Source organism: Mauremys mutica, chromosome 4, assembly GCF_020497125.1.
Source record: "Mauremys mutica isolate MM-2020 ecotype Southern chromosome 4, ASM2049712v1, whole genome shotgun sequence".
Lineage (NCBI taxonomy): Eukaryota > Metazoa > Chordata > Testudines > Geoemydidae > Mauremys > Mauremys mutica.
Genome location: NC_059075.1, coordinates 162,973,041 through 163,000,560, shown reverse-complemented (window position 1 = coordinate 163,000,560; position 27,520 = coordinate 162,973,041). Strand labels below are relative to the sequence as shown.

The 27,520-nt window shown below is 53.8% G+C and overlaps 1 protein-coding gene and 2 long non-coding RNA genes across 3 annotated transcripts; all 3 read left to right on the top strand.

Moving 5' to 3' along the window:
- Window positions 1–1,242: 1,242 nt before the first annotated feature.
- On the top strand, window positions 1,243–6,352 carry LOC123370400. Its single transcript, XR_006579399.1, has 3 exons — window positions 1,243–1,374; window positions 5,645–5,790; window positions 6,036–6,352. It is a non-coding gene; the product is annotated as an uncharacterized LOC123370400 (long non-coding RNA).
- Window positions 6,353–6,483: 131 nt separating this feature from the next.
- On the top strand, window positions 6,484–12,935 carry LOC123370045. The gene is made up of 9 exons (XM_045016225.1): window positions 6,484–6,907; window positions 7,293–7,435; window positions 8,119–8,214; window positions 8,593–8,697; window positions 9,046–9,181; window positions 9,930–10,024; window positions 10,509–10,661; window positions 11,477–11,621; window positions 12,565–12,935. Exons 1-8 carry the CDS (start codon window positions 6,733–6,735, stop codon window positions 11,576–11,578), a joined length of 1,005 nt encoding a protein of 334 aa, XP_044872160.1. The 5' UTR covers window positions 6,484–6,732; the 3' UTR covers window positions 11,579–11,621; window positions 12,565–12,935.
- A 12,778-nt stretch (window positions 12,936–25,713) lies between these two features.
- Window positions 25,714–26,920, top strand: LOC123368011. Its single transcript, XR_006578665.1, has 3 exons — window positions 25,714–25,778; window positions 26,110–26,257; window positions 26,437–26,920. It is a non-coding gene; the product is annotated as an uncharacterized LOC123368011 (long non-coding RNA).
- Window positions 26,921–27,520: the final 600 nt, after the last annotated feature.

Genomic DNA, 27,520 nt, shown 5'->3' with positions numbered 1-27,520 from the left:
CAGAGGCTGTTGTGGGGGGGGGTCACAGCATTGCCACCCTCACTTGTGTGCTGCCTTCAGAGCTGGGCTCCAAGGGCAGCAGCCAGCAACCTTTCTGAAGCTAGAGGAGGTTCCCAGATGTGCAGGTGGGGCCCTGCTGTTGGCAGCACCTCGGCTCCTACCTACTACTTGGGAGCACCTCGGCTCCTACCATTTTTGGGGCATCCAGAGAAATGGACCCCTGAGCCCCAGAAGGACCTGCAAGGGAAGCCCAGATCCCCCGCTGCAGAGGCCGGGCAGAAGCCCTGAGCCCAGGCACCCAGAGCGCCGGCAGGAGTGGGGAGGGGCATGAAAGTCCTGAGCCCAGTGCCCCAGCACTGGCTGCAGCCACAGGGGGCCAGAAGCTCTGAGTCCGGGCACCCAGAGACGTGAGTGGAGCAGAAGCTGCCAAGGCCAAAGCCCTGAGCCCAATGCTGGGCTGATGCAGCGCGCTCACTTCTGCATTGCCTCTGCAGGTGCGTCTGATATCCCCACGGAGAGGAAGTCCTGTCCCCAGCCGGGCAGAGAAACAGCTACGAGGCCCCTACTGGGTTCTCCTGGTTGGGGGGCTCCCAGCAGGACGGGGAGATCTGATTTCACGGGGCTGGGCTAATTTCATCTAGCCAAAAAAGGCACAACAAGAACCAAGAGCTGCCAGCTGAAGCCAGAGAAATTCAAAGGAGACGTAGGCCCACATTTCTGACAGTGAGGGAGACTAGCCACTGGAACAAATTACCCAGGGGAGAGGTGGAGTCTCTGTTTCCCAGTGTCGTACCATCATAACTGGTTGGGAAAGTGCCTTTTAGTGACTTACAAGCAATTGGGCTTCACATGGTGCAAAGTGTGTGAAATTTCATAGCCTGTGAAATAGAGGCCAGATTAGGAGATCGAATTGTTTCATAACTTCTATGAAAAGCTCAGTGTGGGGTGCGGAACAGACTCTGCTGTTTTACTGGGTGGCCTGCTTGCTCCCCAGAATCACCCCAGAGCAAGTGGGGTGATCCGGGCTGCAGCTCAAACACCCAGCTGGGCTGGCCAGGGGCAGAGGTCAGGCCTGCCAGGGAAAGGTGGGTGTGGCAGTGACGTCACAAAGGCCTTTGGCAGGAACTCAGCCTATTGGGCAACGATGATGAGGCGTCTGTGACCTCACAGAGCTCCCTTGCCAACGGCCGGGCAGGACAGGGGTGCGGGGCAGGGGGAACCTCGGAGAGCCCTGTAGCCTTGCTGCAGCAAGCCTCCAGCTCGCGGTCTCTCGCCGAGGACCAAGAGTCAGTTGCTGTAGAGGAGATTTTCTCTGCGTGTTTCTCTCATATCTGTGTGGAATTTGTTTCCAAGACATTGTCATCTGTGTAGAAGGTAAGAAAAAATATAGGCTCTAAGTACAAGATAGGGGACTCTATCCTAGTAGACTCAAAGGCATCACCACCCTCCTAGGGAAAAAGTTTTTGCTAATATCCGAGCCTTCCACCCTGCAACTTGAGAGCATTGCTCCTTGTTCTGTCATCTGCCAGCTCTAAGATTTCATGAGAATCAATCTTTCATTAGGAAAATAATTCAAAAACGCAAATACAAAACACTTTGAGTGAAATCAACCCCTCCTGATCTCTAGTGTCTGGGAGTGTGGGCCTTGGGGGCCAGACTGAGACCCTCATGGGCTAGTAACACCCAAGAAGCCGTTAAAATAATTCCAGTTCTCTTAGCATCCAAGCCTCCCTAATCCAAGGAACAGCTGAGGGCTGTGGGAGACAGAATGTCTAACTCATGACTGAAAATACAGAGATGTGTTATTGGCTTTGGTTGGGGGACAAGTAACAAATCCGTCGGGATTCTTGCCCCAAACAACAATCGCCCATTGTCCTTTAGAGCACGAGGGCCCTAACGCGCCTGACTTGCTCAAATCTCTCTCCTGCTAGGACTGAGAGAATTTTCTCCATCCCCCATGATACTGAGGGAAAGAGAAAAGAAGTGACCTCTCTTTGGTCACACAGCAAGGCCATGCCAGAGCTAGAAAGAGAAGCATAAGAAAGAAGTTGTATCAAAATGTTTTGCATTTCAAACTAACAAATTTCTTAAACAAAGGCAATTTGATGTGTGGTTAGTGAAGTGAAATGATACATTCTTGTCTCCACGAGTTTCTAGATTGATGAACCAGTAGATCTATCCCCTAGTTTTTATCCCTAGATTGAGGGAGGAACACAAGTTTGCCTGTTTTGTGAATTACCAATGGCTTTCTTGAATTTCAACAAACTAGTCGATTGAACTGAACGATTTGAATAAAGTGAAAGGAAGACAATATTTTCTGCACCTTTACTGCTGCCCAAAGCTGGGTTAGCATTTCAGCTAGCTTTGCTTCCGGGGCCTTAGCTATCGCATCAGTGTGCGACTGTCTGAAAAGCTTGGCAGTGAACATGTTCTACTGAATGTTATTTTTTCTCTTCTATTTAAATTATTTAAAAGATTGTCATAAATTGGGCCCTTATCAGAGGTTGTTAATTTCCAATGTAATGATGACAGTGAGGGAGACTAGCCACTGGAAGAAATTACCCAGGGGAGAGGTGGAGTCTCTGTTTCCTGGTGTCCTACCATCATAACTGGTTGGGAAGGTGCCTTTTAGTGAATTACAAGCAATTGGGCTCAATAGGGTGCTAAGAGTGTGAAATTTCATAGCCCGTGAAATAGAGGCCAGATTAGGAGACTGAATTGTTTCACAACCGATGCCTCTATGAAAAGCTCAGTGTGGGGTGCGGAACAGACTCTGCTGTTTTACTGGGTAGCCTGCTTGCTCCCCAGAATCAATAATGAGCAAGTGGGGTGATCCGGGGTGCAGCTCAAACATCCAGCTGGGCTGGCCAGGGGCAGAGGTCAGGCCTGCCAGGGAAAGGTGGGTGTGGCAGTGACTTCACAAAAGCTTTTCGCAGGAACTCAGCCCATTGAGCAAAGACAATTAGTTGGGAATTGGTCCTGCTTTGAGCAGGGGGTTGGACTAGATACCTCCTGAGGTCCCTTCCAACCCTGATAGTCTATGATTCTATGAGTGAGACATCTGTGACCTCACAGAGCTCCCTTGCCAACAGCCAGGCAGGACAGGGATGCAGGGCAGGGGGAACCTCGCAGAGCCCTTTAGCCTTGCTGCAGCAAGCCTCCATCTTCGCTTTACCAGAGAAAGGTTATGAGCAGACAATGGCTGGAAGTTGAAGCTAGACCAATACACACTGGAAAGAAGGCGAGGAGCATTTTTAACATCAGAGTTTGGAGCAATTCACTGAGGGTTGTGCTGGATTTTCCACAACTGGCCTCTTTTAAAATCAAGCTTGGGTGTTTTACTAAAAAACCTGCTCTAATTCCTATGGGAATTATTTTGAGGCACATTCTATGGCCGAAGTGAAAGAGAAAGTCAGACGACAGTGGTTTCCTCTGGGCTTGGAATTAACCTGTGACTCGCTGGGGGCGTTTGGAATGTGGCCATTTTGCTTCCCTCTTCCTCCTTCCCTCTTGTCCCTTCTTCTCAGTTGGAAAACGGGCCACCAGAAAAGCCTGATTTCCACCCTGTGCCCCTTCCATTCGTGCTGTAAGCTGAAGGGCATTGTGACTTGAGAGCGAATTCAGCCAGTCAGTGCTAACTCTCCACAGGTGATTTGCATAAGTCAGTAAAGGAACCTGCAGGTTTCCGCGGGAGCGATGCCCAAGGCAGGGCTCAGGCTTCGGGTTTATGCTCCGGGTTAGTGGAGTCAGGGAGCGACAGGTGGCTGAGTTCCCTCTGGTGTCACAATGTTACTGCTCAGGTTCCTCTGCCTGCTGCACCACCTGGGCAGTGACTGTCAAGGGGAAGGTTTTGTGGATTTGAAACTTAGAAACCAGGAAGCGCAGGAGAGGACTGGCTGAGAGAGTTTGGCAGTAAAATGTAGGTTTTGTGGCAATATCCTGTGCAATTGCTACTGGATCCGGGACGGAGACAGCATTCCTGCCCCTCCCACCACCTCTTAGCTGGGCCTCCATAAAAGAGACTAGCTAGAGTTTTGCACACTTGTTTGTTTGAGACTGAGCAAATAAGGCCCAACAAATTACTGCTAGGATGAATTTTGCTGCCTCCTCTCCTTGACTAGAATACAAGCAGTTTCTGATTCTCTCAGATGAAATAGTTCTTCTAAAATCAAGGGCAAGACCAATCAGTGGCTTTTTCACAACCCAGCCCCCGCCCCCCAGAAGAGATTTTATTTTTATTTAAACTGGGTTTTTTAAATTTATATTGAAAAAGTTTTTTTTTAAACTTATCCAGTATAAAATTTGAAATGATGACAAGTGATGTTAAGGCCTCTAGTTGCTCCAGCCTATTAAAGTAATTTAAATAACTACATATATGAAGAAGTCCATGTTTGCTGCCAAGTGTCAGAGGAAGTCAAAGCACTGAACTGTTGGAAGTCATTGCCTAAGCACCTGGGGGTCCAGAAATGATTGAAACACTCAGCCAGATTTTGGCAGCACTAGCCTCTTCTGCGGGTGCAGAAAGAATATTTTCTTCATTCCAGTTGATGCAGCTACTTCATTCAAATGTAAGAAACTGATTGGGAGTTGGAAAAGGATGAAGGCTTCTTTTCCCCTTGTAAAATATGAATAAAGGCTAGAGAGGAGGAGGTGTGAGCTACTACTTCTAAAATCTGGAAGGACGTTATGAGCAGGAACAATCAGTTCAGTGCACGAACTAGAGATACTTCTTTACCTCAGTTTGTTTGAAATGAAAACAAATGGTTCAGTCAACCTTTTTGTTTGTATGTATCCTGCAAAACCAGCAAGTCAACATGTTTGACTAGATCCCTATTCCTAGCATCATAGAAGACTAGGGCTGGAACAGACCTCAGGAGGTATCTAGCCCAACCCCCTGCTGCAGGCAGGACCAACCCCAACTTCATCATCCCAGCCAGGGCTTTGTCAAGCTGACCTTTAAAAACTTGTAAGGATGGAGATTCCACCACCTCCCTAGGGAACCCATTCCAGGGCTTCACCACCCTCCTAGTGAACTAGTGTTTCCTAATAGCCAAGCTAAGCCTTCCACACTGCAACTTGAGACCATTGCTCTGTGTTCTGTCATCGGCCACCACTAAGAATTTCATGAGAATCAATCCCTCATTAGGAAAATAACTCAAAAATACAACTACAAAACATTTGGAATGAAATCAATCCTCCCTGACCTGTAGTGTCTGGGGGTGTGGGCCTCTGAGGCTAGACTGAGACCCTCATTGGCTAGAACCACCCAGTGAGCCAGTAACAATAGCCACTCCTGTTACCGTCCAAGCCACCGCAATCCAAGGAACCGCTGAGGGCTGCGGGAGACAGAGGGGTGCTGAGAAGGTCTAACTCATGACTGCCAACCCAGAGATGTGTTATTGGCTTTGGATGGGGGACAAGGAGCAAATCCGTCAGTCACTACAACAGGTCCCACTCGGAGCCAGGGAGACTGGGAATCGAGTCCTGCTGGCACTGCCAGCTCTGGCTTTCTGGAGGAGGAGGAAGACCCCAGCTCCCCTAGCTGACCCTGAGGCACCTTCTGGGCCCAAATGGAGGTGGCCCCGGGTACAGCTATGGAGTGTCCCAGGAGCGTTCCGCTAGTGGCATTGTATTGTTTTCACAGCCAGTTTCGATTGCTGGTTGCTACCCCTTGCCCTGCGGGCAGGGCATTGAGCGGCACCCGTTGCCGGCCACCTGGGTGCGGAGGTCGAGGAGGGTGAAGGGAGGAGTAACCCTCAGCATCTGCCATCCTGCTCCATCTGATCTAGAGTAAGTAAGTGGAGTTCTCCAGAGCCATCATGCCCCGTGTGGTGGGAATATCCCACCACTGGGGCTCCCAGCCCGTCCCTTGTCAGGGTTTGTTCCCCAGGTTGAGGGTTCCTGTGCCCTGGGGTGGGATGTCTCGGGAGGAGAAATTGCCTCAGCGGAGGGGAGGTGGGCAGGGGAGCAGGCAGGCTCGTTAATGAGAGGCTGCCTTGAAGCCAGACTCATGGCTGCTCCCCACTCACTTCCAGGATGGAGCGAATCCGGCAGATGCTCAGGAAGAAGGCCGGGCAGGTGGCTCCACAGCCAGCAAACATCAGCCAGCCTGCGCAGGCGGAGAGCGGCCCCTCTGTCCCCGCGGGCGGGGAAGAGGCTCGTGGCCAGGGGAAAGGGAGGAGCTGCTTCGCCTGCTGGAGGAGGCGGAAGACAGCAGCTCCTCTAGCTGAACCAGAGGCACCTTCTGGGCCGAAACGGAGGTGGCCCCAGGTTCAGCCGTGGAGGAGAGAGCCAGGGGAGGGCAGGAGCCGGGGGCGGCAGCTCTGGGGCTTCCTTTGCAGGAAGCCAAGGAGCCAGGAGCTGCGCCCCAGGGCCCAGCAGGAGCCGCCAACCTCCATGGCAGCTGAGGGGCCTCCCGCCGGCCCCAGCCTGGCCCCGGAGGAGCCTCCCGCCAGCACCATCCTGCCTCCGGAGGAGCCTCCCGCCAGCCCCACCCTGGCCCCGGAGGAGCCTCCCGCCAGCACCACCCTGCCTCCGGAGGAGCCTCCCGCCAGCACCACCCTGGCCCCAGAGGAGCCTCCTGCCAGCACCACCCTGGCCCCAGAAGAGCCTCCTGCAAGCCCCACCCTAGCAACGGAGGAGCCTCCTGCCAGCCCCACCCTGGCCCCAGAAGAGCCTCCTGCAAGCCCCACCCTAGCAACGGAGGAGCCTCCTGCCAGCCCCACCCTGGCCATGAAGGAGCCTCCTGCCAGCCCCACCCTGGCCATAGAGGAGCCTCCTGCCAGCCCAGAGCAGGAGTTCAGGGACTGCGGCGCGACCGACACCAGCAGCTCCGCATTCTCCTGTGGGGCCAGCAGCTCCTCCATGGGGTCTGGCAGCCCCGTGTTGCTAGGCTCCCTCTTTGGAGGTGAGGAGAGACCCAGGGGAAAGGGAGGAGGACTGGGGCGGTGGGGGACCAGTAACACCCTGTGCCCATGGGCTCGCCAAGGCGCCGGCACTGACCCACGTGAGCCCCACTGACACCAGTGGGGGTGGCACAGCCACGCCCCATAGCAGCGGATGCTGGGTGGAGTCGGGGAGCTCCAGCCTCCCCTGATCATGTTGGGGGGAGGGCTGACTGCCACGGGGCCCTGAGGCTGATGGGGCTGAGGGCGTCTCTGGGAGGGGCAGGGTGGGGCCCTCGCCGCCATGGGGCTCCTTACAGAGAAAGGGGAAACATGGAGCCTTCTCTGTCCACTGCATCCCCCCAGCAGCAGAAGGGATTAAACTTTCTCCTTCCCTCCCTGGTGCAGACACCCCCAGTGCCCAGGTGTCGTGGCCTGAGGAGGAGGAAGAGGAGGAGGAAGAGGAGGAGGAGGAGCAGGAGGAGCAGGATTTCTGCCCTGAGGAAGACATCGTCCTGGTGATCCAGCAGCACCTGCAGGGCAGAGCTGAGGTACAAAAATCCCCCAGCTGCGCTGCCACCCAGTCTGTCCTGCTCCTTGTTCCATCCCCACCCAGGCAGGGGGTCTTGCACCAGAGAATCCCTCACCCCCAATGGGGGGACACATCTCCTCTGTTATCTGGCACCCCAAAGTGGGGACATTTGTCCCACACAGGCCAAGGTCCTCGCAGACACTGTCCAAGTTCCAACCCCTGTCTGCGCAGGGTGGCGGCGGCTTTCCCTGTCCAACCCCATGGAGGTCCTGAGCCCTGGAGCTGGTTTGGGTGTGGGGTTCAGGGCATGTGCCTTGATCCTGACGTGCTGTTCATGGATCAGGGGTTCAGAGGGGATTGCGTTACCCCTCCGTGGCTGATCCCAGCCTTCCCTCCTCTCCTCATTCTCTGATCTCCTGCCTGGACTCTCCCGGGGATCCTACCTCCCACCCATTGCAGTTTGGCTGGTCCATACTCTGCTGGGTACCAGGCCCTGCACAGAGAACTGCGAAGAGCAAGGATTGACGAGGCAGCAGGCATCCGGCCATGAACTCTTGCGAAGTGTCCCTGGAGTGATGTGAATGGGAGAGGCCAGGATGTGCCTCTTGAGTCTTGCCAGGGCTCCTGGAGAATCCTCCTCATTGTCCTCTGACTGATGTAGCCCCATGTCCCATGACTGACGGGTGCTCCCTCTTCTTGCAGGCTCTGCACAACCGCTATTCGCGGAGCCTGGACACCATCCTCAGGGGCCAGCTAACAGAGACCCCCACCATGGAGAAGCTGCAGCACCTCCTGGAGGTGAGTAGAATGGACGGTCTGGGGTGGAATTGCCCCTGAGCCCTGTGGGAGGGCAGCAAAGGAGAGACTAGAAGAGCCACGTTTCCATTGTGTCCTCCCAGCTTGGACCCAGCCGGCCACACGTTCCCAGAGCTGCCAGTGCAGGGGGAAGGAGCTGGGACTGTCAGCCAGAGCTCTGCACGGTTGCATTAAGCACTAACAGTGAGCACCAGGCCTGGCTGGGGCCTGAGAGACTGAACCCCCTTTTCAAGCTCTGCCACCAGGGCTCGGCTACTCCACCCTGAGCACAAAGTCTCAGCCCCTTGGGGAGGGGGAGAGGCTGGTTTGTAAAGCATGTACGCCTGCCCGCTGACCCTCCCCTGCCTCCTTCTCCTGCAGCACGTCCATCGCTCTCTCCTGGCAAACAACCCCCAGGAGAGAGCCAGGGCCGTCCAGACCAGCGCGGCCCTGCTCCAGAGTGCCATCTCCCTGCCTGGATTTGACGTAAGTGACCTCTGACCCCAGCGTCCTGCAGAGTCAAGTTCCTCATCCCCTGGCTAATTGGTCCCCCGGGTCCGTAAGGGACTGCGTTCCATAGGCCGCTCGGTGGCAGGGTCGTGCCTGGCCTCAGGGCCCTTGTTATTCTGGAGCCGCGAGGCAGCGAGTGCTCAGCGAGGGCCCTTGCCCTGCTCCCTTTGCTCTGAGCTCCCTTGGGGGCAGAGAGGAAGAGGGCTCTCGCTCCTCTCCCCCAGCGCCTCCTACAGAGGGGTGGGAGCAGAGCTCAGGTCCAGGGGTGCTGGGGAGCTGAAGGGAGAATGGTGATGGATTCTCCTCTCCTCCTCCTTCCACCAGACCTCCTCCGCCTTCTCCAAGGCAGGCGAATTCGTTCTGCAGCTGGGTCTCTGGATATCCCACCCAGCCAGTGATATCAGTCAGCAAGCCAGGGCTGGGATATACTGGCTTTACTGGCTCCTGCTCCGGAAGAGGGGTAAGAAACCCAGCTGGGCAATGGGACCCCATGGAAACGAGTCTCTGGGAGACTAGCTCCAGCTGGCCATTGGGACGCCTCCAGAACTAAGGCCTCTCTGCTTAGACCCGCTGTAGCGGGGAAGAGGAATCCCAATAGAAACAAGGCCCCTCCTTCGAGACTCCCTCTGCTGGGCAGTGGGACCCTACAGAAAGAAGCCCCCTCCTCTGAGACCGACCCCAGCTTAGATGGTGACTCTTTCTCTCCCCCTCTCTCTGAATTAGGGAGATGAGTGTGAAAGTGCCAAGGAAATTGGCTGCTTTATCTCCGAGCTTGGCTCTGTCCCCCAGCCCAGGGAAATCAGCCCACCCCCGTACGGGGCAGCCAGCTCGTGAGGGGACAGGAACGGAGCTATTGAGACACATGGAGGGAAAGAGCCCATCATGAGGGCAGGGGCAGGAGCAGGCACCACAGGGGACGGACACAAAGCTTGTAGGGTGTGTCACCAGTCGGGTAGCCAGGGCCAGATCTTGACTTCAGTGGGTGTGGGGGGTTCTCAGTATTAGACACCCCATGACCGTAAGGGTCACATGATTACGGTGATGGCTGAAACAAATCCCCCTTCTGGTACTAACCCGCCTGGCATGGACCCTGCGATTCCATTGGGCTGCGGATGCCAGGAGGAGCCTGGCCAGTGTGCACCCAGAAGGAAACAGGCACTGAAAGCAGAAGGCCAAACCTCCCCAATGGGTGTGTCTTTCTCCCCCAGGGCTCAACACCAGCGAGGCCCCAGACTTGTGGTGCCGGGATGGGCTCCATGACCCCGAGCGCCTGGGGTATAGAAACCTGGCCAGGGTGGGAGAGGTAAGGACTCTCGGCCGGTGCATTGCAGCAGCTCAGGTGTGGAGCTGTCTCCCGCTGCAGTGAGTGTGTCATGGACACAGGGCAAGAGCCTGCTCCTTATTTCCACAGAGTATGTGAGGCTCCTGGGAATGTCCGTGGGGTGAGGTGTGGGAATGAAGCAGATCTAAAAGACCGCGAACCTCTAGCGGGTGAGCTGCAGCAGCTATCGCTGCTGGGAGCAGCAGGGGTCCTGGGCTGTCTGTGTGAGCTGGGTTCCAGAGCGCGCAGACACATTCCCAGCATCTCATGGCACCTGCGGTGAATCCTGCTCCAGAAAGAGCTTTTTGAGGCCTCAGTGCCTGCAGCCTCCTACTGATGGGGGTTCCTGGTCCATGGGACCCCAAAGGTTGGCTGCCCCAGGACTCTTCTCCACCTTGTGAGACACTCGAGGGATTTGGAGCCTGGTTCTGGGCCATTGTAAGGGCTCTGGTTCTTTTGGTTTTAGGCCTTTGGCGAGCTGTTTACAGAGGAGCAGAAAAGATCTTTCCTCGAGGCGGGGCTGCTGGCCATTCACCACCCCCTCCTCCGCGTCAGCCAGGCTGGCCTGGTGCTGACGTATTCCTTCCTGGGGGAAGCCGGCCAGCTGCTAGAGGACGAGGTAACCAAAGAGGGGTCACCTGGGGAGAGACCCCTAGGGCCTTTCACCTCCAGGCCATTGAAAATCACTCCCATCCCATCCCCATGCGCTGACCAGGGAGCAAGGAGAGGGTGACCCCAGACAGGTGCCATTGGTCGGTGCCAGCTTCTCCCCTGAGCAGCTCAAAGCAGGGCAGACCCAGCTCCCCAGCAAGGCTATTTCCTAACAGGCGTCACATCAGCACGACACACTGCCATTGCTCATGCTAGGGGCTGCCAACTCCCCTAGCCACCTCTGTGAGCCTTTCCTCCCCCTCGGGGCCTCAGGCCGGTTCCTAGAGCTCTGGTATCGTGTTATCCCAGCCCCCACCTGCTCTGGGAGAACTGGAGGAGTCAGTCAGCAGAGGCTGCATAAGTGCCCCATTCACCAGAGCCACTGGCCATGGCATCACGTTAAGGACATGGGGATCCCTTGGGGAAAGGTGTCCACTTCCTCTCACCCCCCGGCACTACTGCCCAAAGCCTCCCAGCCCCCGGCTGGAGGGGGCGAGGTTGGCTGAGGGGACTCTGGGGAGCGGAGCTGGATTCCCGCTGGGTTGGGAGGTAGAACAGTTCTCGCGGGGGGACTGAGAGGAGTGGGGGCAGGAGTTCATTCCACAATGGCGGGAGAGGGGATGGAAGTCACTAGAGAAGAGAGAAGATTTTGTCTCGGGGGTTGGGGGGCGGAATCCGTCCCTCAGACATGGGGAGGAAATATGGCTGGCTCCCGGTGCCGTTAATACCCTTCGTTCTCATGGGTGTCGGAGTCTCTGATTGATCCTTGTTCCCTTGCAACAGGAGGACATCGCAGCCTACATAAAGATCCAGCTGTTTAACATCAGGGTCTTGGGCCAGGTGCCCGACGCCCTGCAGGGGCTGTGCTCCGTGGGGCAGCACTGAAGACCCCCCCCCTCGCATGACCAGCTCGGACCCCCTGCTGCAGGTACTGCTCTGTCTCACTGTGCCTGGGGGGAAGGGCTGGGAGGAGCGGCCATAGAGCCCCCCGCAGCACTGAGAGAAACCAAGGCCGAGCACCTCGCTCTGGACACCCTGCCCCACCCGACCCCTGGGGCTGGGGCCAGGCCAGATACTGGTTGGGAAGAATCAGGCTGTGGGGCTGGCCCAGAAGTGAGAGCATCCGCAGAGCCAGGGGTTGTGCTCAATAGCCATTGCAGTCTGGGAGGGGTGGCCTGACATGGGGCCCCTCCCCCGTCGTCACTGCTCAGACCCTCCCATGGCCTCTGTCACCCTGGACGCAGCGAATGTCCGACCATCCCCCACCCGGGGCCCAATCCACCCACCTGGTATCTGAGCCCTTCCCAGCCAGGAATGAAACTCCCCCCGAACATCCTGGGGCAGGGGAGGAGCCTCCCCGTCTGGCAGGTGGGAACTGAGACGCAGAGGAAGGGCTGTGGGCCTGGTCACACAATCCTGGGTGTAGATCTGGGAAGTGGACTGGGTCCCGGCCTAAAGCCTTTCCCCCAGGGGCACCTTCGCTTCTGCCCTTTATTCTCCCCTCCGGCCAGGGGGTCTGTGCGTGTGAAATGAACAGGGAGGGGGACGGGGTCCTGGCACACAGCCTGGATGGGAGCTCCCCTTGGCTTGGAGCCCAGGCTCAGAGACATCTTTGTCACCCCGCTGTCCTTCTGGTATTGCTAGGAAGGGAGTCCCCCGATGAGGGGTCTCTAGGGCTCCAGTAAGTCATCCTCATTCCCGCCCGCATGTACCCCCTGCCCTGCCCCGCCCTGCCCTGCCCTCCGGTTTCTCGCTGTTGACTCTGGCTGGACTCTTGACTCCGGTCTCTGGCTATGACTTTGCCGTGACCCTTCTTGGCTCCAGATTTGGGTTCTGAACCCCGGCTCAGTATTCTCCTTGCCTTTCTCTAGCCTCGCTCCAGGCCCTCCACCCACCCGCTGCAGCCCTGCCACCACCTCCTCCTCCTGATCTTCTCCAACCCCTTCAATTTTGACTGCATGGCTTCGATCTTTGTATGGATATGGACATTGCCTCGTATTTCTGACCACCCGGCTTCGACCTCCGGCCTGGACATGGACACTGGCTCCCGTTCTGCCTGCAAACACTCAACACCCAGCAGCAGTAGACAGGCCCCACCATTAATCAAATCCTAACCCCACCCCATGACCCCTTAGTCCCTCCCACCTGTCTCCAGAAGTCCTGCCCCATGGGGGTATTACTTCGTGGTCAAGGCGGCCACATGACTGGAAGCCAGGTGTGTCATGTGACCCCTCTAAGAACTCCTCCCACCACCCTCTACCAATCAGGATGGGTTTCCTCCTGGAAGGACCACCCCAAGAGGAGATTTGACCAATCAGGGCGAGCTCTGGGGTGGGTGGGTGACCTATCCCGACGTGTGTCTTGTGACCCCTCTAAGAACTCCTCTCACTGCCCTCAACCAATTAGGATCGGTTTTGTCCTGACAGGACCACCCCCAGAGGGGATCCTGACCAATCAGGGCGAGTTCTGGGGCAGGGTGACCCCTCCGGGAGTGGGCTGTTTGACCCCACTAAGAACTCCTCGCAGGGCCCTCTGCCAATCAGGGTGCAGCACCATCACCTCATAAGTCCCAGCGCCGGACGGACGAGGCCATCTCTCGCCAAGGACACATGGTTTAGAAATCGTGGGAAGGCTGCGGAGAGGAAACCTGGACTCCTTCACCACCCCCGTGAGAACTTCAGACTCTGTCTTCGCCCCGAGGGTCTTTGACCATCTGTGGAGTAAGCGCTACATCAGCGACAGTGCCGAGGAGGAGGAGGGAGCGACCGAGGGGAGCCCTTTGGCCCAGCCGTTGATGGATACGCCGGAACCCGAACAGAAAACCCAACGAGCACCCCAATGAGCATGGTGGCCTCTCTTTCTTCACCCCCTTAGAGGTGGAATGCGACTGCGGCTCGGGGGAGTCACCGGCGCACAAGGTGAACACAGGTAAAGGAATGATTAAGTCAGGGGTGAAAGTAACTTCCAGGACTTACCGGTACTGCCGGAGTCCTGAGGGGGTGTGGCCTCAACCCGAGGGGGCGGGGCCTCTCAAGATTTAAAGATCCTGGAGCATTGGCTGTGGCTGGGAGCCCCAGGGCCTTTAAATTCCCCCCGCAGCTCTGGCAGCCGGGTTCGAGCGTGGATTTAATGGGCCCGGAGCTCCCATGGCTGTGGGGAGCCTGAGCCTTACCCGGCTGGAGCCAGGATTTAAAGGGCCCGGAGCTCCTGCCGCTGCGGAGAGCTCTCAGCCCTTTAATTCCCTGCCCCAGCCTGGGTGCTGGAGCTGTGTTGAGGGGAATTAAAGGGCTCTGGGATCTACGCAGCAATGGGGAGTGCTGAGCCCATTAAATCCTGGAGCTGCGGGGGGGGGGAGGGAGAGATTTAATGGGCTTTGGATTCCCAGCAACTGCCGGAGCTCTGAGCCCTTTAATTCCCAGCCCCAGCCTGGCAATGCTCTGTCTCCCTGCAGCCGTGGGAGCTCCAGGCCCTTTAAATCCACACCTGAACCCGGCTGCCAGAGCTGAGGGGGAATTTAAAGGGCTCTGGGCTCCCTGTAGCCGCGGGAGCTCTGAGCCCTTTAATTCCCAGCCCCAGCCTGGCTTCCGGAGCTGCAGGGGGTATTTAAAGGGCTCTGGGCTCCCCGCAGCCATGGGATCTCTGAAGCAGAGATGAAAATAAGCCATTACAGTCCAGTACGGTGTACCAGGAAGAGCCAATATGCCGTGCCGGACCGCACCGGCTTCCTCAGCAGGGATTTGAACGGCTCAGAGCTCTGGTGGCTGCAGGGAGCCGAGAGCTCTTTAATTTTCCCCCGCAGCTCTGGCAGCCGGGCTGGGGCCAGATTGAAAGGGCTCGGTGCTCCCTGCAGTCATGGGAGCTCCGGGCCCTTTAAATCCACACCCGAATCTGGCTGCCGGAGCTGCGGGGGGAATTTAAAGGGCTCAGGGCTCTACTGCGGCCTGAGCCCTGGGCCCTTTCATTTGCCCCTGAGCCCAGGGTTGATTTAAAGGCCCTGGGGCTCCCAGACGCAGCCGATGCTCCAGGACCTTTAAATCTTGAAGCCCCACCTCTTCCGGTTTAAGCCATGCCCCCTTAGGATTACAGTAGTACCAGTAAATCCTGGAAGTTACTTTCACCCCTGCTGTGAGCCCATTAAATCCCGGCCCCAGCCCAGCTGCTGGAGCTGCAGGGGGGAGATTTAATGGGCTCTGGGTTCCCAGCAAGCGCTGGAGCTCTGAGCCCTTTAATTCCCGGCCCAAGCCCAGCTCCTGGAGCTGCGGGGGGAATTTAAAGGGCTCTGGGCTCCCCGCAGCCGTAGGAGTTCTGAGCCAGAGATGAAAGTAAGCCGGTACGGGCCAGTACAGCGTAGCGGCAAGAGCCAGTACGCTGTGCCGGACCGCACCAGCTTCCTCAGCGGGGATTTAAAGGGCTCAGAGCTCCGGCGGCTGCGGGGAGCCCAGAGCCCTTTAAATCCCTCCTCCCCTCCCATCGCAGCTCCGGCAGCCAGGCTGGGGCTGGGAATTAAAAAGCTCGGTGCTCCCCGCAGCGGCAGGAGCTCCGGGCCCTTCAAATCCCGGCCCCAGCCCGGAAATGCTCTGGCTCCCTGCAGCCGTGGGAGCTCCGGGCCCTTTAAATCCACATCCGAACCCGGCTGCCAGAGCTGTGGGGGAATTTAAAGGGCTCTGTGCTCCCTGTAGCCGCGGGATCCCCGAGCCCTTTAATTCCCAGCCCCAGCCTGGCTTCCGGAGCTGCGGGAGGTATTTAAAGGTCTCTGGGCTTCCCGCAGCCGCGGGATCCCCGAGCCCTTTAAATCCTGGCCCCAGCCCAGCTGCCGGAGCTGCGAGGGGTATTTAAAGGGCTCTGGGCTCCCTGCAGTCATGGGATCTCTGAAGCAGAGATGAAAATAAGCCATTACAGTCCAGTACGGCGTACCAGGAAGAGTCAATATGCCGTGCCGGACCGCACCGGATTCCTCGGCAGGGATTTGAACGGCTCAGAGCTCCAGCAGCTGCAGGGAGCCCAGAGCCCTTTAATTTTCCCCCGCAGCTCTGGCAGCTGGGCTGGGTCCAGGATTTAAAGGGCTCGGAGCTCCCGCAGCTGCGGGAAGCCCAGAGCCCTTTAAATCCCTCCTCCCCTCCCACCGCAGCTCCGGCAAACGGGCTGGGGCTGGGAATTAAAAAGCTCGGTGCTCCCTGCCCCGGAGCTGAAGGACCCCCCACTGGCGAATTACTGCCGAAGTGGGACCCGCCGCCGAAATGCAGCCAGGTCTTTGGCGGTAATTCGGCGGCGGGGGGCCCTTCCGTTCCGAGACCCGCCGCCGAAGTGCCCCGAAGACCCGCGGCGGGGGCCCTCCGCCGCCGAATTACCGCCGAAGACCTGGCTGCACCCCACTGCCGAAGACCCCGGGCCCCTGGAATCCTCTGGGCGGCCCTGCTGCTGTGAGCCCTTTAAATCCCAGCCCCAGCCTGGCTCCTGGAGCTGCGGGGGGAATTTAAAGGACTCTGGTCTCCCTGCAACCACGGGAGCTCCGAGCCCTTTACATCCCAGCCCTAACCCAGCTGCTGGAGATGCGAGGGGAATTTAAAGGAGGGGAATTTAAAGCTCCCTAGAGCTGCCGGAGATCCGAGCCCTTTAAATCCCAGCCCCAACCCAGCTGCTGGAGATGCGAGGGGAATTTAAAGGGCTCTGGGCTCCCTACAGCTGCCGGAGTTCTGAGCCCTTTAATTCCCAGCCCCAGCCTGGCAATGCTCTGTCTCCCTGCAGCAGTGGGAGCAACGGGCCCTTCAAATCCACACCCGAATCCGGCTCCTGGAGCTGCGGAGGGAATTTAAAGGACTCTGGTCTCCCTGCAGCCGCGGGAGCTCTGAGCCCTTTAAATCCCAGCCCCAACCCAGCTGCTGGAGATGCGAGGGGAATTTAAAGGGCTCTGGGCTCCCTACAGCTGCCGGAGCTCTGAGCCCTTTAAATCCCCGCCGAGGAAGCCGGTGTGGTCTGGCACGGCGTACTGGCTCTGGCTGGTACTCCGTACTGGCCCGTACCGGCTTACTGTCACCTCTGGATTAAGTGACGGTCGAGGTTGTGAGACGTTCCATAGAGCTCTCTTGGCCGCAGTGCCCATGACGGAAGGTGGTACGTTCCGTTCCGCCATGACATTCATAAACACATACCGTCTTTAAGGTCCATGTCTCCTAGGAACAGAGAGCGTCTGGGTCACGGCCCGGACTAAGTCGAGCATGTTAGAACCATTAACCACAGAGCCTTTGTACACAAAAGCCCCTTTATCGTTCCATGAAGAGAGATTTGTAGCCTGGCCCAGCTTCTTAAGCAGTACGAATGCATTTTTCTTACAACGCTTCTTCGCGTTATCCAGCACCTGCTGAGCAACAGACTCTGAGCTCTTTGGTGTGTCTGGGGGGTTGCAGTTACATTCAGTCCCTGTTCTGGTAGAAACAGACTGATTTTCACTTTCTCCGCATCGCTCGGCTTCACCTACATTAGGCACCTTTGAAGCTCGGCGCTGTAAGGTTTAGCCTTTTAGTATTCGGCTCAGTCGGTTCTTTGAAGAACAGACTCGTTTCAGCATCCAGTAAGTGCGTTGTGGTCGGTCGTTAGGCCCCCTGAGGATACAGAGGTCACCAGTGTTCTGAGCGAAGCATCAGATTTTTCCGAACTCTCTTTAGAATGTCGTTCTTTTAGCCCGTCCCACCCCGGGGACACAGCGTCCATCAGTTTTCTGAATGAACCATCAAACTGTTCCCAAATACTAGAATATAGGGGAGCGGTGACGAGCTTATGGTTTTGGGAGAATGGTTTGTCAGTCCTTGGTGTTTTATTCACAACCCCTAGAGCGCATGCTCCGGGTTTGTGAATGTGTGTGGTTCTGCGCACGTTCAGAGCCCCTCGAGCGCATTCTCCGGGTTTGTGAATGTGTGTGGTTCTGCGCACGTTCAGAGCCCCTCGAGCGCATGCTCTGGGTTTGTGAATGTGTGTGGTTCTGCGCACGTTCAGTGTCCCTCGAACGCATGCTCCGGGTTTGTGAATGTGGGTGTTTACTCAGGGTTTGCGGTGGTAGTGGCCGCTGAGGAACTGGAGTTGTGGTTGTTGTTTACCACAGTCTTGTTTTGCCCTTGGGTTTGACAGATATGAGGTTTGGACTGCCTGGGTGCTTCATCTGCACTCTTGTGCTGTTTTGCGTTGTTAAAGGTCTCCAAGCAGATTCCTGGCTCTTTGGTGGTTCTGGAGGAGGTGTCCTTGTAGCGCGGACTAAGCATTGTCAGAAAAGTTGCCCAGGCCTATGGGGGGTGGGGGCAACCATTTTACAAAACTGAACTTTACCATCTTTCTCACCGACACCTATGTATTCACTTCAAATACAAAACCTCACAGAACAGCCCAACCAATAAGCAAAATATATTTACTGGGCTTCATCCATCCATCATCAGTCACTGATGCTGGTGAATTTTCCCTTTCAGCTGTCTCGTTCCCTTTTCTTCTGAGCTTGTTTTCCCTCTGCTCTAAGGATCTCTCATGTTTCCACCGTACTGTGGAGCAAACAGCATTATTATAAAACACAGGAAACCGTCTTGTAAACTTCAAAACTAAATATTCATTAGGGGAGTTTTCTGTTTAAAAAGTCACAGCTTTAAAACAAATCATCCAGTTCAGGCTGTACGACAAACACCGGTTTTGAGTTTATTTCTACCACTTAAAACATAAACCAAAAAACAACAAACAAACAAACAACAACAAAAACCTCAAAAACATTTTTTTAAAATGCATCTCATTTTGCAGAATAAAAACCAAACTGCTTTTAAAATCCATTTTAAACCACATTTTGCACAGGAAAAAACCCCTGTTGGTTTGAAACAAACCAAGTACTTTTAAAACCCTACACCTATGCCTTGCCCAGACCCCTCTCACACACAAATCAGCAGCTTTAGAAACACACCAAAGCAAGTTTGCCTCTCTATACTGTTCAATAACACCCCTTACCATCTTAGCCCATTGTTCAAACAGACTTCAGCAGAGTAGCTAGCAGGTTAATTTAATCCCCACAGCTCTGAACTAATAGATCCTTGAAGACTTTAGGCACCCCTCCCGCAGCACCCCCTGTGGTGATCTGGGGTGGGGGGACCAAGCTGTCTGCACAACAGGGCTTTTTTTTCTTTTTTCTTTTTTTCTGTAAGTTAAAATAAATGTTTCTGTGGGGCCTTCTTAGAGTATTGAACAGTCCCCATTTCCAAGCGGGGGGCCCTTTGCAGAGATCAATGAATGTCTTGGGGCTTGGGGTTGTTTTTTTTAAACACGTTTCTTTCATGCTTAAAGTTTGGGGTGGGGGTGTTTTCTAGAAAGAACAACCCAGAGCATTCAACCAAGTCCAGGGCCATATTTAATCTGTCCAATAGTGTTCCACCAACTCCTGGGGTCATATTGAAACTGTCCAATTGAGTTCTGCCAACTCCAGCAGTTATATTGAAACTGTCCAATGGCATCTGCGAATTCCTGAGGTTTTATTTCATTTCATATTAATCAGAACTCACCATCCACCCCCACCCACCCCCATCAAATTTAACCCTATGGCAGCAAGGGTAAGTAATCGCAGTCACCCTGGCTATTCAGTGAGGGGGGGTGGGGGTTAAACCCACTCAGTTCAAGAGGATAAGTCAACTCTTTTGTACTCAAACACAGGTCTGAACAGCCTGTTTGTTTTACTGTAAGCACATTTCTTAGGATTTGCCCTGCCCCCCAACATACATTTCAGCTTTTTGCTGTAAATGGGTCACTTTTACACACAAAACCCACAAGCGCTAGGTTCTCACACACAATTGATTTTTGATTGAAAAGACATACAGCTCCTTGAAACCAAACCAAGACGCTTCATTAACACTTCTAGCTCACTTAAGGGCCAAAGGCCTTCGAACAGAAACACGGATAGTCACAAAGCCCTTTTCAATAGGGTTTTTAATTTTTAATTTACAGCTACCAAGTTTTCTATCGCGTGTTTGTCCCCTCACCATTCTCTAGCTGAATCCTTTTAGATTTCTTACAAATAGTCTTTTCCTTAAGCAGGGATCTGTAACTTTTTGTGCAGACTAGACGGCCAATATCATGCCGTGTCGTGGAAAAACGACCTCGCATTGTGTTTGGATCAGAATCACCCGAGGCCCCTTTATTACGAGCATGCCGGGGGGGGGGGCATCAAACTGTCATCCCCCTGAATAGAGATTTTTCAACAGGTTTTATAGCAAAAAACCCACAATTCGTGATACACATGTCCTTGTTCACATGATTGCCATAACTGGAGAAATGCTGTGCAAGTGAGTGGAGACCCTGACTGTGTTTTAAAGAAAATGAACCAGAAGGTGCCTGCAATTTTTCCACCCCAGCTGTAAGCAGGTTATTTTCTTTAAAACACAGTCAGGGGCTCCACTCAATTGCACAGCATTGAACAAGGTCCCCCCTTGCGCTAAATGTTCTTGGCTTAGGCACAGACATTGCACAGCAGAACCTCTGACAATAACGGTGTTTAATCAGCTTTCCAAACCCAGCTCAGCACATAGGCCCCGGAGCTTGCAGTTGATATCTATGACACGTCCCTCACATTCTTTACAAAGCTTTTCCCTCAGGCAGTGCTTAAGGGCAGCATAAACAGCAACACATACAATAGTCTGCGTGACTTTTTTACGCTCTTGACGAGGCACTGGCTCAGTTACTATGCCAAGCCTCCTCTGAAACACCTCATGGCCATCATCCTCAGAGTCCTCTCCAACAACTTGTATCGGTGTTGAGCAAAACCAAGGTGGGCCCGGTTATCTTCCCTGCTTGATGCAACGCTGTCCAGGGTTTCCAGGCCGTCTAGAAAGGCATCATTGAGCTGTTGATTTTCATAACAGAAACAGTGTAAGCAGCCCACTGCTTGTTTTTAGATTTACACAACCCCCGGTTCCTTACCCATTAAGAAGCGATTGCTTCTTAATCATTCATTTACCTGTGTGACGTCTTTTCTGTTCACCTTCTCCACCGGTGACACCCCTGAGCCTCAATCGCATTCCACCTCTAAGCGGGTGGACAAAGAGAGGCCACCATGCTCATTGGGGTCTCTCACAAGCAGTTGGGTTTGGGGTTCCGGTTTATCCATCAATGGCTGGGCCGAAGGGCTCCCCTCGGTCGCTCCCTCCTTCTGCTCGGGACTGTCGCTGACGTAGCGCTTTCTCCGCGGATGGTCAAAGACCCTCGGGGCGAAGACAGAGTCTGAAGTTCTCACGGGGATGGTGAAGGAGTCCAGGTTTCCTCTCAGCAGCCTTCCCACGATTTCTAAACCATGTGTCCTTGGTAAGAGATGGCCTCATCTGTCCGGTGCTGGGACTTATGGGGTAATGGTGCTGCACCCTGATTGGCAGAGGGCCTTGGGAGGAGTTCTTAGTGGGGTCATACGGCCCACTTCTGGACGGGTCACCCTGCCCCAGAATTCTCCCTGATTGGTCAAAATCTCCTCTTAGGGCAGTCCTATCGGGTCAAACCCATCCTAATTGGTAGATGGCGGTGGGAGGAGTTCTTAGAGGGGTCACACGACCCACTTCTGGATGGGTCACCCCACCTCAGAACTTACCCTGACTGGTCAAATCTCCTCTCAGGGTGGTCCTTCTGGGATGAAACCCATCCTGATTGGTAGAGAGTGGTGGGAGGAGTTCTTAGAGGGGTCACATGACACACCTTGCTTCCAGTCATGTGGCCACCTTGACCCCGGAGTTAAACCCCCCCATGGGGCGGGACTTCCGGTGACAGGTGGGAGGGACTAAGGGGTCAACGGGTAGGGCTTGGGAGGGTCAAGGGGAGGGGTTAGGGTTTGATTGATGGTGGCGTTCCTGATAAATACCAAGATTACATGGATACCGTGGAAAGAAATGTGGACTCGTTACCTCTAGACCAGGACTATGACTGCCCTGTTGACCTACTACCTTGGCTGAAAGTTGCTTTTCCCTGTATTTACGCATTGTTGGGACCAGAATTAGTGGATCTCCCTGCGTACAGTCATGAGAACCGGTCCTAAGAGCAGGCCCTTTTGGGGAAGAAGAAATGTGGGATTCTGCAACGCCTCTCTTTAGACAATCAGCTCCTGAACAAAGTGATGATTTGAAACCATTACCCTCTGCTGTGAATCCCACAATTGTTGGCTCACAGGAAATCTGCAAAGGGTTTCATCAACCTTCATCTGCAAGGATTTCCAATCTAAGGCTCGTTTGGGCAAGAGACAAATGGAAGACAGATTTCAAAACAGACGACGGACATTTTAACGCTCTGATATGCTATTTGAGCTAACTAACGGTCCCCTGACCTTGAAACACTTCATCAGTGATGTATTTGGGGACAGTGTCATCTATTGGGGTGACATACGTCTCTTTTTGGAGAACCCAGAGCAGCACGCGCAGCACATCTGAACCTGGAGAGGGTTCGGCAGCATGGTTTCAACGCAGAATTGGAAAAGCGGAACCTCCAGCCAACTCTCCACAGAGTTTTGGGGGTACATCCTCTCCCCAGAAGATGTTATGATTGATCCAAATAAGGTGGAAGCCATTGATAAATGGGGCGAAGTTGGAAGTCCTCAAGAAGTGCAGCGCTTCCTAGACTTCACTCATCCTGTGAAATCGAGACATGCTGGCTCTCAGTGAAGCTTAGACGGAAAACCACGCACCCCACACAGAGGTTGGAACCACCCACTCCCAGGTTGTCCTGAGGAGCCATGATTTCTCCAGGAGCTGGGTAAAGGGACAAATTTCCAATCTAAGGCTCGTTTGGGCAAGGGACAAATGGAAGACAGATTTCAAAACACACGATGGACATTTTAATGGTCTGATATGCTATTTGAGCTAACTAACGGTCCCCTGACCTTGCAACACTTCATCAGTGATGTATTTGGGGACAGTGTCATCTATTGGGGTGACATACGTCTCTTTTTGGAGAACCCAGAGCAGCACGCGCAGCACATCCGAACCTGGAGAGGTTTCGGCTGCATGGTTTCAACACAGAATTGGAAAAGCGGAACCTCCAGCCAACTCTCCACAGAGTTTTGGGGGTACATCCTCTCCCCAGAAGATGTTATGATTGATCCAAATAAGGTGGAAGCCATTGATAAATGGGGCGAAGTTGGAAGTCCTCAAGAAGTGCAGCGCTTCCTAGACTTCACTCATCCTGTGAAATCGAGACATGCTGGCTCTCAGTGAAGCTTAGACGGAAAACCACGCACCCCACACAGAGGTTGGAACCACCCACTCCCAGGTTGTCCTGAGGAGCCATGATTTCTCCAGGAGCTGGGTAAAGGGACAAATTTCCAATCTAAGGCTCGTTTGGGCAAGGGACAAATGGAAGACAGATTTCAAAACACACGATGGACATTTTAATGGTCTGATATGCTATTTGAGCTAACTAACGGTCCCCTGACCTTGCAACACTTCATCAGTGATGTATTTGGGGACAGTGTCATCTATTGGGGTGACATACGTCTCTTTTTGGAGAACCCAGAGCACCACGCGCAGCACATCTGAACCTGGAGAGGTTTCGGCTGCATGGTTTCAACACAGAATTGGAAAAGCGGAACCTCCAGCCAACTCTCCACAGAATTTTGGGGGTACATCCTCTCCCCAGAAGATGTTATGATTGATCCTAATAAGGTGGAAGCCATTGATAAATGGGGCGAAGTTGGAAGTCCTCAAGAAGTGCAGCGCTTCCTAGACTTCACTCATCCTGTGAAATCGAGACATGCTGGCTCTCAGTGAAGCTTAGACGGAAAACCACGCACCCCACACAGAGGTTGGAACCACCCACTCCCAGGTTGTCCTGAGGAGCCATGATTTCTCCAGGAGCTGGGTAAAGGGACAAATTTCCAATCTAAGGCTCGTTTGGGCAAGGGACAAATGGAAGACAGATTTCAAAACACACGATGGACTTTTTAACGGTCTGATATGCTATTTGAGCTAACTAACGGTCCCCTGACCTTGCAACACTTAATCAGTGATGTATTTTTTGGACAGTGTCATCTATTGGGGTGACATACGTCTCTTTTTGGAGAACCCAGAGCAGCACGCGCAGCACATCCAAACCTGGAGAGGTTTCGGCTGCATGGTTTCAACGCAGAATTGGAAAAGCGGAACCTCCAGCCAACTCTCCACAGAGTTTTGGGGGTACATCCTCTCCCCAGAAGATGTTATGATTGATCCAAATAAGGTGGAAGCCATTGATAAATGGGGCGAAGTTGGAAGTCCTCAAGAAGTGCAGCGCTTCCTAGACTTCACTCATCCTGTGAAATCGAGACATGCTGGCTCTCAGTGAAGCTTAGACGGAAAACCACGCACCCCACACAGAGGTTGGAACCACCCACTCCCAGGTTGTCCTGAGGAGCCATGATTTCTCCAGGAGCTGGGTAAAGGGACAAATTTCCAATCTAAGGCTCGTTTGGGCAAGGGACAAATGGAAGACAGATTTCAAAACACACGATGGACATTTTAATGGTCTGATATGCTATTTGAGCTAACTAACGGTCCCCTGACCTTGAAACACTTCATCAGTGATGTATTTGGGGACAGTGTCATCTATTGGGGTGACATACGTCTCTTTTTGGAGAACCCAGAGCAGCACGCGCAGCACATCCGAACCTGGAGAGGTTTCGGCTGCATGGTTTCAACGCAGAATTGGAAAAGCGGAACCTCCAGCCAACTCTCCACAGAGTTTTGGGGGTACATCCTCTCCCCAGAAGATGTTATGATTGATCCAAATAAGGTGGAAGCCATTGATAAATGGGGCGAAGTTGGAAGTCCTCAAGAAGTGCAGCGCTTCCTAGACTTCACTCATCCTGTGAAATCGAGACATGCTGGCTCTCAGTGAAGCTTAGACGGAAAACCACGCACCCCACACAGAGGTTGGAACCACCCACTCCCAGGTTGTCCTGAGGAGCCATGATTTCTCCAGGAGCTGGGTAAAGGGACAAATTTCCAATCTAAGGCTCGTTTGGGCAAGGGACAAATGGAAGACAGATTTCAAAACACACGATGGACATTTTAACGGTCTGATATGCTATTTGAGCTAACTAACGGTCCCCTGACCTTGAAACACTTAATCAGTGATGTATTTGGGGACAGTGTCATCTATTGGGGTGACATACGTCTCTTTTTGGAGAACCCAGAGCAGCACGCGCAGCACATCCGAACCTGGAGAGGTTTCGGCTGCATGGTTTCAACGCAGAATTGGAAAAGCGGAACCTCCAGCCAACTCTCCACAGAGTTTTGGGGGTACATCCTCTCCCCAGAAGATGTTATGATTGATCCAAATAAGGTGGAAGCCATTGATAAATGGGGCGAAGTTGGAAGTCCTCAAGAAGTGCAGCGCTTCCTAGACTTCACTCATCCTGTGAAATCGAGACATGCTGGCTCTCAGTGAAGCTTAGACGGAAAACCACGCACCCCACACAGAGGTTGGAACCACCCACTCCCAGGTTGTCCTGAGGAGCCATGATTTCTCCAGGAGCTGGGTAAAGGGACAAATTTCCAATCTAAGGCTCATTTGGGCAAGGGACAAATGGAAGACAGATTTCAAAACACACGATGGACATTTTAACGGTCTGATATGCTATTTGAGCTAACTAACGGTCCCCTGACCTTGAAAAACTTAATTAGTGATGTATTTGGGGACAGTGTCATCTATTGGGGTGACATACATCTCTTTTTGGAGAACCCAGAGCAGCACACGCAGCACATCCGAACCTGGAGAGGTTTCGGCTGCATGGTTTCAACGCAGAATTGGAAAAGCGGAACCTCCAGCCAACTCTCCACAGAGTTTTGGGGGTACATCCTCTCCCCAGAAGATGTTATGATTGATCCAAATAAGGTGGAAGCCATTGATAAATGGGACGAAGTTGGAAGTCCTCAAGAAGTGCAGCGCTTCCTAGACTTCACTCATCCTGTGAAATCGAGACATGCTGGCTCTCAGTGAAGCTTAGACGGAAAACCACGCACCCCACACAGAGGTTGGAACCACCCACTCCCAGGTTGTCCTGAGGAGCCATGATTTCTCCAGGAGCTGGGTAAAGGGCACCGGGATCAGCCTCTCAAAGGTAGGGGAGGGTCGTGTGAGGAGAGGGTCTAAGAGAGGAGGAGCGTGGGCTAGGCTCTGTGTTTGGGCTTGGCAGGGATCGAGAGAAGGGAGAGGGCTGTTAGAGGGCAATGCGAGGTGGGAGGGGGGTCGGAGATGGGGGCAAGGCCTGAAAAGTTCAGCTGCTTTAGATCAACTGTGCCAGAGAATCACTGGTTGAAGTGACTGAAAGCTCTGAGCTGGGGCTGGCCAAAATCCTCCTCCTCAGATGGGAACATCCCAAAAGTCTGTAGAAGCTCAGCCTCTGAGGTGAACGTTGTGGCCCAAACCTCTCTCTGCTCTGTACCTCACAGGATTCCAGCCGGCTGTTCCAGTCCAGGAGGACACCTGTGCCACTGAAGTCTCCCAGCACCTGGGCAGTGAAGTGCCACTTAACCCCGCTGTGATGCACAGACCTTGCCCTGGCTGTCTGCACAGGGCTGAATTTCACCCCTTCCGAGTGTAAGGAAATAATTGGCTGAAGGCCTTTTTCTTTCTTGACGTCTGTCTAGTGGGAAAGAACCATGGGGATTTTTAACCTGTTTCGCTCCCATGCCTGGTGCTTCAATGATGCAGAGAAGGGCTGATGCATTGGTTGATTTCCCCACCTTTTAATCCACTCTCTTCTTCTCTTTTAACAGGTATTCTAAGGGCCCCCCGTGCATCATATGGGCATTCTTGGGGGTGCAGATGGCATCAGACCTGCACCTAAATAAATAATAGGGACTGAAATATGCAGACACTAAAGTTCTGCAGCCAAATTCTCAGGAACCTTCCTCTTCCATGTAGGATCAGGATTTTGTTTTGAATTGTTTTATTTTTTTTAAAAAGTGCTAAGCAGATGCTACCCTGTAAGAAGAGGAAACAGAAGCAAAAACTGAAAGACTGTTACTAAAACCAATGAACAGCTGCAGAGAGTGGAGACCCAGCAAAGCAGACAAATGAATACTGTGAGTAAATAACCTGAAAGCAAATGGGGAAGAAAACCTCCTCTGGGTAATTGTGGCTCTTGGGACCAAAATCAGGTTCCTGGTACGTAGCCTGGCTGAGATCATCCCTTTTCCCTGGATCCCAGACCTGGGATTCAAATGTCATTCTCTGTGTGGTGTCCTTATTTTATTCCTAGGGAAAGGATCCCCAAAGGAGGTGTAAGGATCCGGGACTCTAGTGTCTGCCAGAAGCTTCAGCCACCTTCACAGGTAGAAGTCACTGGCTTTCCTACAATGCCACTAGTGCTCTTCCTGCTCTCCAGATCTGCTCCCTCCAGCAGGACAGAGACACCCCTTAACTCCCTGAGTCCTGATTTTCTGCTATTCAAGGGGCTGAGGGTTTGCATTGCCCCCACCCCAACCATCCGAGACTTTTCCTATGGGAATCTCCCTAGAGCAGGGAAGAAATCTGTTCTTTCATTAGAACCAGTCTGCTCAGTAAATCCACCCACACTGACCTCATCTCAGCTGCTTTGTTTATCCGAGATTAGTGGTATCTTTGGAAAACCCTGAGCGTGTCTGGGTGTGAGGTGGAGCAGGGGATGCAGGAGCTCCAGCAGATTCTCCTGAAGAACACCTCCCTGTCTTTCTCTGGTCAGGTTAGAGCTCGCCCTCCATTGCGGAGGTGAAGACCGGATGGGAGCTGCTGAATTGACCTTGATGTGCCATGTCCTTGTGTGGATGAAGGACCTCCATCTCAGGGGTGGCCAGCAGCAGATGTAACACGTGTGTCCAG

Excerpts from the sequence above, each read along its gene's own strand:
- LOC123370045 (XM_045016225.1), top strand. The coding sequence starts at position 6,733 with ATGAAGGAGCCTCCTGCCAGCCCCACCCTGGCCATAGAGGAGCCTCCT. Across the intron at positions 9,182-9,929 it reads GCTCCTGCTCCGGAAGAGGG|GGCTCAACACCAGCGAGGCC; the intron begins GTAAGAAACCCA and ends TTTCTCCCCCAG. Across the intron at positions 10,662-11,476 it reads GCCAGCTGCTAGAGGACGAG|GAGGACATCGCAGCCTACAT; the intron begins GTAACCAAAGAG and ends CCCTTGCAACAG.